At 28.2% G+C, this 15,827-nt stretch overlaps 1 protein-coding gene across 1 annotated transcript in view; it reads left to right on the forward strand.

Moving 5' to 3' along the window:
* Positions 1-1,920: 1,920 nt before the first annotated feature.
* The window catches only part of LOC107442085 (kinesin heavy chain), a 59,372-nt gene continuing 45,465 nt past the window's right edge, over positions 1,921-15,827 (forward strand). The window contains exon 1 of the mRNA XM_016055554.3: positions 1,921-2,454. Coding sequence (XP_015911040.1) covers positions 2,314-2,454 — 141 coding nt within the window. The 5' untranslated portion in view covers positions 1,921-2,313. The remainder of the gene's footprint in view (positions 2,455-15,827) is intronic.

Below are 15,827 nucleotides of genomic sequence, written 5' to 3' on the forward strand. Positions count from 1 at the left end.
CGGGTTCGAATCCCAATCGATACGAATTCCGCATCCGGCTTGCCCCGACCACAATGCTGACGTAAAGTATCCTCAGTGGTAAACGGATCATGGGCTAGAGTCCCCTTGCCATTAAGCTAACCTTGGGAGGTTCTTGAGGTTTACTTCTCAGTGTAACGAAAATGCCGTTTAGTTCCATCAAAATGCCCTCTATGAAGGCAAATTTCTCCCAATACTCGATCCAGGAGTTCCCTTGTCTTCTGGATTGGGTTAAAAATTACAGGGCTGCGGAGTTGAGCATTGGTAGTCGTAAACCCATGAAACTGGGTCGGCTGTTCAACGACGGTTATAAAATAAAATAAACTACTCCTCCGGATTCTTGAATTCTCTGAAGTACTATCGATATTTTAGTTTCCAATATATACCCCCATTAAACAAAATACAAACCCTGAAATGATTTAGATTTTAGTGCAGATTTATTTTTTGCTATGTAATAAATTTATATGGCATGTTAAATTAGCGCATTTTTATATTTATTCTTTTCCGATTCGCAATACAGTTCACAATGCGACTTCATTAACCTCTGATGAATTCTGTAAAAGTAGCTTTTCTACCTATGCATTCGACTGACGGGAAAAACAACGTTCTTCAGACTTCAGCAGGGTCGAAACTCGGAGAAAGCTTACCGAAATGTGAACTTCAATTACATTATTTAAAAATTAACGATAAATGGGTTTTTGAGGTCGCTTATTACGAATTTAATGTTAGAATTACGGAATTCCAAAATGGTGGATCCAAGATGGCGGCGTTCAAGTGTCAAAAATTGTATTTGTTTAATAAATATTACTTCAAAAGAGTAATATTTTCACTGTTATTCAGTATAAAGGTTCATATTTAACTACTATATATATATATTACCAAAAATTATGCTATTACAGCGAGTAACAATAAATAAATAAATATATAAAATCTGCATTTTTATGGGCAATTTTAATAAATTATCATATTTATCAGTATATTTTAAGCGATTACATATTTAATTCTTTTATACAAACTATATATCATATTCCAATGACTTTAATTATTTTCTCTCACTATGTGATCGAGTTCCTTTAACAGTTTTTTTAATAAATATTACCGTGTTTAGGAAATGAGCTCATTATTACAGAGTAAAAATCGCTGAAAATCGAATGAAATAAAAAGAAAGAAATAATTTTTTACTCTGAATATCAACTGCACAATTATAGTGTAGCTGTTTCTAAACAGTATTTAACTTACTAATAGCGATAAAAATAATTTTTTTTCCTCATTTTTTTAGAGTTTTAGAGGTTAGTTTTTAATAAGAGTATGAGTGTGCTATTTTGCTTTATTAAATTTTTTCCCTTTTGTTAAAATTTTTAATTTGCTACAAAAATATATGCATTAACTGATCATGCTGCTGATGTTGATCAAATAGTAAATCGATTACTTTGTTTTCTCCTATTTAGTTTTTTACCTAAATGTAACATGCAAATGTTTTAAATAAATAAACAAACAAGTAAATATTGTAACCAATCTATTCTCTACATATTTGTAGGAGATAAGAATCCTATTCGAAGTAAATTCCTCTGATAAAGATCTCGTTTTCCTTAATTATTTTAATAGGATGCCTTTTTTCAAAAAGAATTTTTTTTTTAAATTTGAATGACATTCTTGCATCTTTACATATTAAAAATATATTCTTCTACAACGAATAAAAAGAAATCTGATAAAATGAATAAAGCACTTTACTCATTTTATTTTAGTACTACATTTTAGTCAATTTTATGGTGTATCACGAAAAAGTTTCATACATTTTTAAATTCATAAATAAGTGATCAAAAGTAGAAAAATTTAAAATATTTTCTTATAATTTGGCGATAAAACTGATATTGGCGTGAATATGAGATTATGGCAAACCCCATTCATTTTCTCATTTGTGTCTGGAGAGGTCGCGTGTCATGTAGGCACCGGTACAGCCCCGGCATTTCCTCTCCCTCGCATCGGTTCCCGCTCTCCGCCTCCAATGATCACGATCTCCAATTAAACTCAGGAAATGTAAAAAATGTTTTATACCAAAAAATAATCCATCGTATAACTTGAGAAATCAATAAGACCAGAAAAGTAAATATTTCTTTGTCATTTCCATTGTAAAATAATATCCTCTGCAGTGGGGGCGCCCTATGCTAGACAGCTACCCTGACGGAGAAAATCGAAAACATGGGGCTGTAACTGTATTTTGGATTTGAGTGGAAAAAAACTGAGTATTTTCTAGTTCATTGTACATTTTTGTGGAGTAGTTTGTTTTGTGATTGCATGAAAATGAATGAAAATCCGTCAGAATGCAGCATCAAAGTTGTGTGTCGTTTTCGCCCCCTCAATTCCTCAGAGGAAAAGGCTGGCAGCAAATTTATGGCAAAATTTCCTTCTGGAAGCGAAGATTGCGTTAACGTTGGGGTAAGTTTTCATAATTTTCTTTGAGCTCTCTATACGTATCTTTCTTTCTAATGTTTTTGATTTTCTGATTGGTTTAATATATTACTTTAAACTATCATGAAGCATTTGAATATTTATTTTAGAATCAGATCTAGGGTTTGTTTTTGTACTTTCATTAAAATATTTTAGAAATCAAAGTGGTCTGGAAATTAAAAGTAATAAGTGGACTAAAATTGTTATTTTTTCCCCTCTGCAAAAGTTTTTGATTTTCTGATTGGTTATATATATTATTTTAAAACTATCATGAAGCATTTAAATATTTATTTCAAAATCAGATCTAGGGTTTGTTTTTGTATTTTTATTAAAATATTTTAGAAATCAAAGCTGTCTGGAAATTAAAAGTAATAAGTGGATTAAAATTCTTATTTTTTCCCCTCTGCATCAAGGCAAATAACTGTAAAGTAAGGAAGCAATTTATTAAAACAGTGTATTGCACGAAAAGAAAGAAATCAAACATATTTTATTTTTGTGTTAAAAAGGATCGAAGAAATTAAAAAAATATATTGTTACTTAATATTATATATTGAAAAATATCTTTAAAACGGCTCAAAATACTGTGTAGCAAATTTGTTTTGCACACATATTTTGGTGTGAATAATTATTAAGATTAGTTAAAATCAAATTTCATCACAAGTTGTCAATTTTTCAAAATAGTGGGATTTTTCCGATTTCATCTTTCAACGTATTATTCTCTTCTTTTTTTTTTAAAAAAAAGAATCAATTTCAAATTTAATTTGTATTGCTGTTGTTTCGTTAAAAAGTCTGCATTTATTGAAAACTGAGTTGTTTAAAGTTGATATTTGTTTTATTTTCAAGTTTCAGTAAAATACGCAGACACATAATTTATATCTGTCAAAAAAATATGAAATGTTAGATCCGGCTAATTTTTTCAATATGAGAGAACATGGTATATTTGATTTTTTTTAAAAAAACGCTATGACTTTCAAAAATAGAGAATTATTTTCCAGTAAAAATTATAATTTTTCTTTTTATGTATGTCTTATAACACTTTTCCTATTTTTTTAATACGCAAGTAAAGCCTTTGTGCTTCTATTTGTTAAATACTTAGATAATTGTATTATATTTATTTATTTTTTAAGTCCACTGTGTTTCTATTTTGAATGTATAATGTATGGGTAATTTTACAGGTGATTTCTTATTTAAAATATGTGCATTGAAACTACGGTGGAACTNATTTTTCAAAATAGTGGGATTTTTCCGAATTCATCTTTCAACGTATTCTTCTTCTTTTTTTAAAAAAAGAATCAATTTCAAATTTAATTTGTATTGCTGTTGTTTCGTTAAAAAGTCTGCATTTATTGGAAACTGAGTTGTTTAAAATTGATATTTGTTTTATTTTCAAGTTTCAGTAAAATACGCAGACACATAATTTATATCTGTCAAAAAAATATGAAATGTTAGATCCGGCTAATTTTTTCAATATGAGAGAACATGGTATATTTGATTTTTTTTTTAAAAAAACACTATGACTTTTCATAAATAGAGAATTATTTTCCCTTAATTTTCCAGTAAAAATTATGATTTTTCTGTTTATGTATGTCTTATAACACTTTTCCTATTTTTTAATACATAAGTAAAGCCTTTGTGCTTCCATTTGTTAAATACTTAGATAATTGCATTATGTTTATTTATTTTTTAAGTTCACTGTGTTTCTATTTTGAATGTATAATGTATGGGTAATTTTACTGGTGATTTCTTATCTAAAATATGTGCATTGAAACTACGGTGGAACTGTATGGCACTGTAACCGCACTTGGAATTATCGGCGTGAATGTTTGCTTTAACCTATTCCAACTTTTAGATTTATTAATATTTGCTATGTATTATATCTAAATAATTAACAGTTAAGTGCAATGTGTTGCTTGTAATTTGAACACTGCATACATAAATAATTTATTAAAGTTCAGTATCTGAAAAAAGTAAAACATCTCCAAAAAGAAAAAAAAGTTCTAGAATTCTTTTTTTTTTAAAAAAACTGATTTCTCTGTGATTTTTTTAACTACACAAAATTTCAATATCGTAGTAAAGTTACCCATACGTATTAAATTTATCAAATCAATATTTACTTATATATTGATTTAAAGTTATCGAGCAATGAGCTGATTTTAATACAATAGTGTCGATATTTTAAAATTCTATTCTTTTATCAATATATTTTATGAATTCTATGAAATAAATGTAAAATGAAATAATTAAAATTACTATGAAAACTAGCTATATTTTAAAATATCACTGGGTTCTTGTCTCTCTATATAACACTATAGCTTACGAAATATTAGTTTTCTATAATATTGTTAATTGTTAGATTTGATATTATAATGCGAATTTTTATTTCTATAAATTGTGCACCTAATTGCTCTTTTATCGCCGATTTGTGACTAAATAATTACATTGGGAAATAATACAAATTTGTAATGACATTATTTGTTTACATAAATATTTACTAATGTCTATCAGTTACACTATTAATTTGTTAAGTATTGTAAAATCAAATTTTTTTTATTTATATTTCATTTAAAGATTATAAGAATTACGTGAATATGTGTATGCGTATGCATGATTTTTAGAAGTGTCATTTCATATATAAGTATAATCAAATCAGGGAGCTGCGCCTCTATGCTATGATTACTATGCAGTGGCTTTTGCTTTGAATCTCAAACTGATTTTACACCGAAATTAAAAATTATTTAATTAAAAGATCCCCAACCTTTTTTATGGTATTGCAACAGATTATGTCTAATAGATTACAGTTTGTGATTTAAAGCTAGTAATTTTTGTCGATAACTGTTAAAAATTCCCCCTCAAGCTTTATTTTAAAAAATTTTTATTGAATTTTTGGTTACTAAAAAACTTTTTATGTTTTCTCCAACTAGAGTATTTAAAAATAGTGAGAAGATTTAAATTCTACTAACATTTTACAATTTTTTACTTATTATTTCAATTTTCATGCATTGACTAGACGCAATTTCACACAAATCTTATAATAAAAAAATATTATTAATTTACTGTTTAATAATTGTAAAACAGTTTGTAATAGTAGTATTAATAACATAATAGCAGCTAGATTCATCTTTGTAATTTAAACTAGCTTACTTAAAAAAAAAAAAAAAAAAAAAAAAAAAAAAAAAAAAAAAAAAAAAACAGCACATTTAAAACTTAGGAAATGCAATAAAAGTAACTAAACTAATGAATATTAAAATTTAAATATAAATATATATAATGTTTAAAAACATTCAAAACAACAAATTAGTCGAAAATTTTCGTTCTCAGCGAATTGCAGTTAAAATATTTAAAACTATACAAAATATGTTTAACGTAACTGACTAAATTTTATGTGTTATTTTGAACTTTTTTTGTGACGTAACAATGCTCACAAATGTAAAAAAACTGTACAAGATTTTAACGAATATATAAAAATGTACTAAATGTTCGCGAATATTCTACAAGGCAGTTTTAGATTATTATTTTTTTTGAAAATTCATTAAAAAAAACTGAAAAATTCTTTTTTTCAGTTTATCTAAGTGAAAATATTCTCCTACATTAAAATATTAGATTTATTCTGTAGAAAAATGTTCATACTTTAATTTTTGATTTCGAATTTATGTCAGCGTTTTAAAAAGTTTCTAAAACTTAAAAAAAAAACATTTTTCAAATTTCTTCAAGGAAAATTAAAATAAAATAACTAAAATTATATTTATAAAAAATTTCTAGCTGTATTTTTAATAGGCTTTGATATATTGTTTCAAATTTGTAAAAATATAATAATTTATAAAAAAGAAGCTAAATTTAAGTGCCATTTGTAGTGAAGGAAACCAAATATCATCTCACAATCTAATTAAGAAAAAAGCATTTTTTCACCATTTAAAAGAAAATTACTTTATTTTCTTGCATAAAGAATGCAAAATAAATATTTTTGTATCCTTGCTCCATTTGAGTAATAACCGCAGTTGGGAAGCTTTTCGCTTGCCTTTTACATGTGAGTTGTGTTGATCAATTTTATAAATCATTTATTTACTCCTACGTGTGGAGTCGCCCTTGAAACATTTCATCGACAAGCATTGTTTCGATTTGTACACTCAGTCACTTCTTTACGAAGACAGCTTGCTGCGGAATATCGATCCCATCGCCTTCTGGGAAAACAGTAGGGAGGGGTTGGGGATATTGATTTTTTTTGGCGGAAGCACAACCCTCTCGAATATATCTCCTCCAAATCATATGGAAAAAAAAGAATCGTCTCTGGTTGATGGTTTCGATAAACGAAACATTCAATGTTTTTAAAAGTGCCGATAAGTGAGTGACTAGTCCTCACTCCATCAGTTAGAGTACGCCCCTGTTTTTTAAATTTACCCTCTTGTGCAAGAGTGGTTGTGGGTGGTTAAGTGGAGCATTGGCCCCTTTTTCTGTCTTTGTTTGACGGATTCAAAAAATCTTGACAACTGTTTGCCATGTTTAGTCAGTTTTAAAACTCAAATTCTGGATTTTAAACTCAAAAATTGAGTTATAAGTTGAAAGGCTGCGTTTCAACTAAGACATTGTTTTTCTTAATTCTTGTACTCGACATGCATAATCTTAGGGGTAAAATAATTCTATTTCTGTCGTCGATGCTGTAAGGGTTGAAACGCAAACAATTTATAATCATTTTAAAAGAATTATCGAATATCAAATGGTTGAGAAATAAATATAATAAAGGCATTTATTTGTCAACTCTCGACTAGCCATATAGAGTTGCTATACACGATAACTAAAACTCAGAAGTCTATGAAGTACGTGTCACATTTTAAATGTTAAAATTAGCATTGAAAAAGTACATTGGATCTGAGGAAGAAAAAAAAAGAGAACTTGAAATATTTGCAAGCAGCCTTTAACGTTGATTCATTTGTTGACATACAGAAAAAGAAGTGAATTGGCGCCACTTTTGTGAACTTTATTTTTATATATATATATAAAAGACATGTATTTTAAATTGAAAATTTTGAGTGTGGAATATTTGGTAATAAATATATCTGGCACACACCTATTTTAATGTAATAAATAGAATTTCACTTTAAGTGGTAAAGAACATTAAAAAATGTATTTTACGGTATATGTCTCTCCTCTTGGGCAAAGAGACTTTATGCCACCTAATTTGCTGCATTAAAAAGGACTAAAACATGCAAACCTTCTTGTTATCGAATATACTTAAAAAGTTTTAAAATATTTCAAATATCTAGTTTTTAAAAAAAAATTTTTTTTTTTAAGGAAGACAAAAAAAAATCCCCCAAAAAGTATTAAATTTATTACTATGTGAATAATGTTTTTGTAATTAATTTCTTTATCATCATTTTATCTATAATAACAATATGAATAGCTTGTGTGTCTGTCTTATAACTTCAGAACCGTTTGTTCTATCTTCCTGAAATTCTGACAGCGATTTCAGCCTCCGATCTTAAACTTCAATCAAAATTTTCAATTAGACTATTCAGGAGAGTCATTTGAAAACGGAATTATTTACTTGTTTAAACATTTGTCATTGTTCCAAAATTAAACTAAAAACTGTTATATTTTTCAATCTCTTCAAATATTTTAAAGATGAGTTGTTGCTCGATTTGATAAAAAAATATTTTTATTGCACGTATTTAAATATTTCATTATATTTTACTTGCTATGTCAGATATACTCAATGAGCAACGTTAATGTGGTTGCAGTGGCGTACTACGTTATCAAATTAGTATTCCTAATGTGTTTTGAAACCGTATGCTTGTTTTGTTTACATTAATTCTGTTAAAACGTGTTTTTATAAAACTAAAAAATTTCAAATCAAAGGAAAATTTGAGAAAAAAATTAGTTATGCATTGAAAAACAAAACTAATGGAAAAGTGGTACTGATTCGTTTAAGAGAAATATAAAAAAATCGCAAACTATTAGTAAGACCAATGATGTTTAACTAATTTAAGAAATAGGTATACACTAAAATAAAAAAAAAACAATGTACTCAAAAGCAAAATTAACATATGTAAAGGTCGTTTAGAGGAACCATAAAAAATTGCCATACCTTTATTACCACCAAAGATGCTTAATTAATTTTAGTAATGTGTATTAACTGAATTAAAAAAAGCTATTATGTAAAACACAAAGTTAATGCTGAAAAAGTACTTATCCGTTTAGGGAAACTGTAAAAAAAGTCAAACTAATATTCACGCAGATGACTCTTTACTAATTTTGGTACTACGTACTACTGGTATTATGGTAATTGGCACAGTTTTAATAAGGAATTCTGCTACAGATTTTTCGTAGTTTCAGAATTTTTTTTTTCCTGTGGTAGAAAAAATAGTGGATAATTGTATTTTTTCATCACTACATAAGATAGTAAGATAGAGAAATGGTCATGTTTTAAAGTCCTTATTAAAGTATTATAAGAATTCCACTAGTTATTTTAAAATTTGGGCTTTATTTTACTACCTCCGATAAATGCATTTCGCATAAAACTCAGGAGGATATGTACCATACATGCTAATGTGTGCACAAATTGTTATATTGGTATAGTTTGTAATTTTTAAAACTGCATCAATACGGAACAGTTTCAATCTATAAATACTTTGGAAATAGGCCCCTGGAAAGTGATAAGAACCTGGGAAAATTACTTTTGAGCTGTCGTGAGTTGACCACGAGCTATAGCATCATTCCAAGTGATACTAAACGCAATTAATCTTGCAACTGCATAAAACTTGCAAAAAAGGTCTGTTTAATTTAAAAAACGAAAAGTCACCGATAATAGCAACGAATAATAATAAATAAATAAATAATTGGAATTATTTTAGCTTTACTGATTATGTCAGTAAATGCCGTTCAGTTTTGTGCAGGATTTTCTAATGTTGTTCAGCATTGATATCTTGATTCCTTTTTTTTCTAACCACGTATGAAGAACGCGTATTCAGCTATAAACTAGCATAATTATTCATAATGAAACAGTAAAATCACGATCAAACAAATTACTAAAGATTTTTTTTGGAAGTAAAATATATTTTGTTTTACAGGGTATACCAGAATAGGTGTTCCTAAATTTTACATTGCTTCACTTTCACCGGTTTCTTTTTCACGAGAAAAATTTCTTAAGTCACACTTTAAAGTATAGACTTTCTTCTAACTCTACACGCAGTCTAAATGTATGCATTTGAAATGGATGCCGTTTGAAAGCTTAGTCAAAATCGCGATACGAGAAAGTTGAAATATTGCGAAATTATTCAAGAGAGTAAAAGTAATAGCGTGAGCCAAAAAAAAAGTTTTTTTTTGTATTCTAAAGAGAAACCGGATGCCCTGGTGATTGTTTAATTCATCTTAGAAGTGGAGCCAAAAGAACGCTTAGGACAACGGACGTGATCCGTTAGAAAACGAATTAGACGCAATCCACTCTAATCTGTCCGACAAAAAAAAGGATAGAAATATCAACATCAACGATTAATAGAGTGCTGTAAAACGATTTACAGCTAAAACCATACGTATAACAATGAATTCATGGCCTTACCAACGCGTAAAAGCAAATTAGAGTAAAAAAAGAACAAGATATTACTATGTTGGTACACGGACGTGTATAACTGTAGATGATACTAGAATGCAGCAGAAGTATGAGGTGGCATTTCCCAACATGCAAAGTTTCTACTTCTTACTGATTCAGGGGTTAAACTCAACTGTGAGTACAACTTGTAATAAATCTTGAGGAAGCATTTGGTTTAGCCTGCTTCAGATTTATTTAGGTCCCGCAGTGGACTGATCGTTAAGACACGGTTCCCAGCAGATCACCGAAGTCAAGCATCACTGGCTACGGTCAGTGTGCGGGTGGGTGACCACTTGGATCAGTCTGCGTAGGGACCGAGGGTGTGCGGTATTGGTCCTCGTTAAACTGTGCTACCGTAAAGTGCTCGACTTCGCGCGCAGGTCGTCGGGCTACCGAAGCGGGGGTGCCATCCCCTCCGCAGAGGATCAAAATTGTGATGGCATGTCTTCGGATCATCCTCCGGGATGTTTCCCAGACCGTCGCCAATAGCCCAATGTGCAGCTCTAGTGCGACGTAAATTAACAACAACAACAATCAGATTTATTTAGAGCACAATCATACTGCTTTTAATAAAGCTCAATGCCCGACAAAAAAAATGATGTCAAAGCAAATTTTTGGATTTTATCTGTACAGAAGAGTGGCCTGCCTGTTCTCCAGCTTTAAAACCACTTGATTATTTTTCTGAAATTTGATTTCTCTTGAACTACGCATCATCGGATGGTTAGACTATGCACTTCCTTGCATAGGCCTTAGCAGAGACTAATGCCTTACTAATCTCGTCGACATCAGTGAATATCCACCTAGATTACATTGCATTGATAATTTTTGATGTTTCCTCGTCAGACCCGACTGTTTCATTTTTTATTTTAACCTCTTTCATAGGTATTGCGACGTTAGAATAAACATTATCCCGATTTCAAACCGTCATTATCATTCAACAAGTAGTCGAAAATTGGCTCACAGTCACCACTAAAGTTCAATATTCTTGGTTATCATGATATAGAAAATAAACAAAATGACATAATGATTTCTATTTTGAAACTTTTTACGTTTACTACAGTTCTGGATATCATCAATTTACCTTATTTATAATGATGAATCAGGGAAAATTTAATGAGGATAACATTTGACGAAGGTCAGCGTAGACAGAAAAAAAAGTCAAACAATAATTTTTGTAGATCAACACAAATCAGTCATAACAAGAATTTACACTGTCTCATAACTTAATACTAATCCCTTAAAGTGGCAAAAACTCTTAAATTGCTTTTTATTTAGTTATGACAAGATGCTATTAACATATTAATATCATATAAAATGTAATAACACAATAATAATAAAACATATCAGCAATAATATAATTAGACTTCGTTAACACATAACTGCACTTTACCTGGCATGAAGTCTCCCTATTTAAGGTATCGTTATCAAGCAATAAATTGTTATTTAGTTAAAGAATTCGTTATTTAACACATTATGTTAATAAACTATTGGAGAATTAAGTAAAATAGCCATCTAAACAAATGAAATTTAGTTAAGTAATAATATGGGTTAGGAAATAATTTTTATTTTTTTACTGTTTAATTTTTGAGCAACATTGTAGTAATAACTGCTTAGATAATAAATAGTATACTTTAAATTATAGAATTTTTTTAAAAGCTTTTTTAGCGCTTTTAATTGAATGCTATTATAGCAAGGAAAAAAGAAAAAAAATTTTGATCAGTTTAATTATTAGTAGTTTTTTTTCTCGAAAATAATTTTCTGTACTAGAAATTTTCTATCACTTTTAGCGATATTTTTGCCAGGCTGATTTGTTAATATTTTTGTACCTTTGTAAATTTATTTAAAGTATAAAAAAATGTTGAATAGAAAGGATAGATCTAAAATAATTAGAAAAATTTAAATATAAATAAATTTCACTGCAAAAACCCTAATAAATAAAACGCAGATTAATCTCATACTTTACTTTTTATAGCTTTTTTTTATCAACTTTAAGAAATAAGAAAATCCTGAGAGACTATTAAAAGGGGAAAAAAATTCCGAAATTATCTTGAATTATCAGGATTTAATTACGTGATTATGAGAGTTTGCGTGTAAAATATATTCTCCTTAAATTATAACTGAGAACTTGAACTTGATCCAAGCAGTAATGATGGAAATTTATGAGATAATTTATATTTTAAAGACTTCGTTGCCAAGTGCAGAAAAATGCATGCCATCATTTATGCTTATTATATTAATTAACTATGCAAGAAATATTCCCAAGATTTCTACAATCTGTGCAAATATTCTCCCCTGAAATTAAAGGGAAAATATCGATCTGTACAGCATGCTTAATTATATTTTATTACGAAAATTTTAATGAGTAGTACGAATAGACGTAATTTTTAAAGGTTGTTCTGAATAAATTAGAGGAATAAGATGTGTTAATAGTCTATGAAGTAGTGAAATATTTGGTTAATAAATTAACATTTGAAACTTGTGAATATTAAAATCTTACAAATTATTGAAATAAATTAGGTAAAATAGTATAAAAGAAAAGCTACATGCACCAAACACAAAATTTTTAATATTTTAAAATGAATTTAGTAACTATGTAAGTGTAAGTAAGTTTTTCTAAGTAGAACCAAATGTTGATGCTTAATTGGTACATTTTTAAAATTTAGTACAAACAAAAGGTTTTATGCGTGTCTTACAATTAATGTACATACAGTTCTCTATAGAAGCCTGAATTCTCCATTAAGATTTCACATAAAAAATTGCGTTAAGAGTAAAACGTAGGTTTAAAAATGCAGTGCAGATAAAAATGCAGATAAAAATATCTGATACATTATTACCTGAGGGTGTGAAAATATATTACATGTAAAAATTTAAGTACAAAATTTGAATGAAATCGGTCGAATAGATCTTAAGAAATAAAATTTTAAATATACGACGTCTTTTAAAATTTGTTAACCCAGAAACTCATCAACCGATTGTGTACAAATTTTGCATTTTGTCATTTAAAATTTATTCTTCGAAATGATGGGAATATTTATGTACCTTGCAGGTAAAAATATTTTTCGACTATCATTAAAAAAAATTATTTAAACTTATTTTTTACATAGATTAACGTAATTTATAATTGTGTGCAAAAATTTTTTGATTTGCTTGAAAAGTTCTCGCAATATAGCAAATACACAAAAAATGAAAGTAATATTAAGGGATATAAAGTTTCAACTGCTATCCTACCTAAGCTATAGGGACATTTTCCAAACAGACGCTACCTTCATATTTTGAGGACCAAAAAATTCAAATCCGTCTAATAAAATTATGTTTATTCATAGACAGAACGTTTTTATGTCTGATTTCGTAACTTAAAATATAATCTGCATTAACTAACTAGCATATTTAAAGTGAAACCATTATATTGAGTTCATATACATAAAAATCCGATCATTAGATAACAATTTATGTATAGTGTTCACTTTATTTTGCGAACTGAGCACTGACTTGATCAGTTTCAAGGTACATATTTAATCTTTCAAAATTTAAAAAAAGCTTAGGTTTTTGCAACAGGGAAATTCATTGTTGATAATATCTCTTGAAAAGCAAGGTGAAATTTGATTTTAAATCAGAAAAATATCATTTAACTTTGCAATCACAAATATTGTCCAATCAGAAAAAATATATATAAAAGGAAAACCACGCAAATTCCATTAGTGAACTTAGTAAAAAATCGATTCGCAAGAGTTGCGAATCCGACACTAAGAAATGTTTCGTCAGCTTTTAATTTTTGGAATATTTAGTCTGAGGTATGCTAAAATCGACGTTTCTGGTATTTTCCATACAAGAAATAAAATTGTATAAGAAAGTTTTTTTTTCTGCATTGAAATGCAAATTTTTCTTGTGAAATAGAATAAGAAATATTTTATTTAAATTTGAGAGATACATTTTACTAGATTTTCAAAAAAATTCAAAATGTTTTCAACGTTACATTTTTGCACTCATAAATGTGACCAGTACTTTTGTATACAGTTGATAGTTTTTATATGCAATTATACTTACCCTCCTCATTTTCTTTAATTATTTTACTGTGCTAAAATATATTATGGCCTTGAAAAATAGTTTTACAATGCATCGCCAACCTTCTAAAGCTCAAGAGATTTTTTCGATCATAATTTTTCTGGATGATGTAATCCTTTCAACAAATTAACTATACAGTAAAAAAATCATATAACAGTCAATCAAACAATAGTAATTAAATTAATAGACATCATTTGGTAGTATGTAGTTCATATCAAATAAGCGCAATACTACTGGTCCATGACTTAAAATACAATTATATCCAGTTCTGCTTAAGGAAGGCTCTTAAGTATTGTTGAAATTGTAATTTTTATGTCGTAACTTTCCTTTTTTTAGATAACAATTTCGTCTGAAAATGAGACGTTTTACATTGTACCACAAGGTACAGGTAGAAGTTTTTATTACTATGATCAATATTCCTTTTTATTACTTTTATCTATGCATTAATAAATCTTTGCTGAAGTTAGCAGGTCTATAATGAAAGTAATGACATTGATAATTTGATTAAATATTTTGTTTTTATTAAATTTTGATTAGATATTTCTTTCGTTTATCTGTCTTTAACTAAATCGATTATTGCTTAAGTAGTTGATCGACTTTTGGTAGTTTTTTGTGTCAATGGAGCAATCTTTATGAACGAACTTTGAATTACTGTTGTCACTTTTAAGCTGGCTCAGCACATGTCGAACAACATAAAAAAAAAACGAAATGATGAGCTTTTTGTGCATTCTCAATGAACCGAAGAATCACTTAAAATTAACTTCAATAGTCAAAATAGTTACAGCTGAATTAAGTTTTCATTAGTAAGGAACTATTAAAAGTAATTAATAAAGTCATGATCATTTTAAATTCCTTTAATATATAGATTTGTACTTGCTGTAATGTTATTTTTGACTGATTTCGTTTTTACTTATCATTGAAAATTGAAAGTGATTAGTTGTTAATTTTCATTATTTTCTCTGGTGATCCTGCTTAAGTTTTTCATCAAAAATATTTTCTTGTAAACATGCTTTTTGATTATAAAATTAATGTTGGACATTAAATCAATATGGTACTATTCAAATAAGTTCAAACTCTCTGATTATGCAACAGAAAAGCATTAACTTTAAATATTATTAATATTTATTTACATATTTATTTTTCCTTATTATTATTATGATTATTGTTATTATAATTTTTATTTTGATCTTTTGTCATAACGCTGGCGTAAAACATTACGTTTTCAGAGAAATAGAAAAATGATATAGAGTGATTAAAGTACATCTTCATATTATAAAACTGTATTTCACTTTCGAATTTAATAAATTTGTTGAGTATGTAGAGCAGCTGCTTAGTTTTGAAACATTGTTATCGAAAAAAGTGATCGGAATTCACAAATAGAACAAAGTACAAGTGGAGCATAATTTTATCACATGTACCCCTAAACTCATTTTATATGTCAGAGCAAGCTTTGTAATCGAAATTCGCCCTAGCTAGAATTTATGTTGGAGCTGTATATCTGAGGACATTACTAGCTTTAATCGTTTCTTGATCACTAGGGGAGAGTGGGGTCAATTGTAACATTTTTTACTTAACTATTTTTAACTAACAAAAAATCCAATATATTATTAGTATTAATTGACCGACGAGTAAAGTAAACTATCCTCTACTAGAAAAAAAAATTAATACCTTATTTTAAATGTTATTATATTAGTTATTAACAATTTTTGACAGTCGTGCA

The sequence above is a fragment of the Parasteatoda tepidariorum genome, chromosome 4 (assembly GCF_043381705.1).
Source record: "Parasteatoda tepidariorum isolate YZ-2023 chromosome 4, CAS_Ptep_4.0, whole genome shotgun sequence".
Taxonomy (NCBI): Eukaryota; Metazoa; Arthropoda; class Arachnida; order Araneae; family Theridiidae; genus Parasteatoda; species Parasteatoda tepidariorum.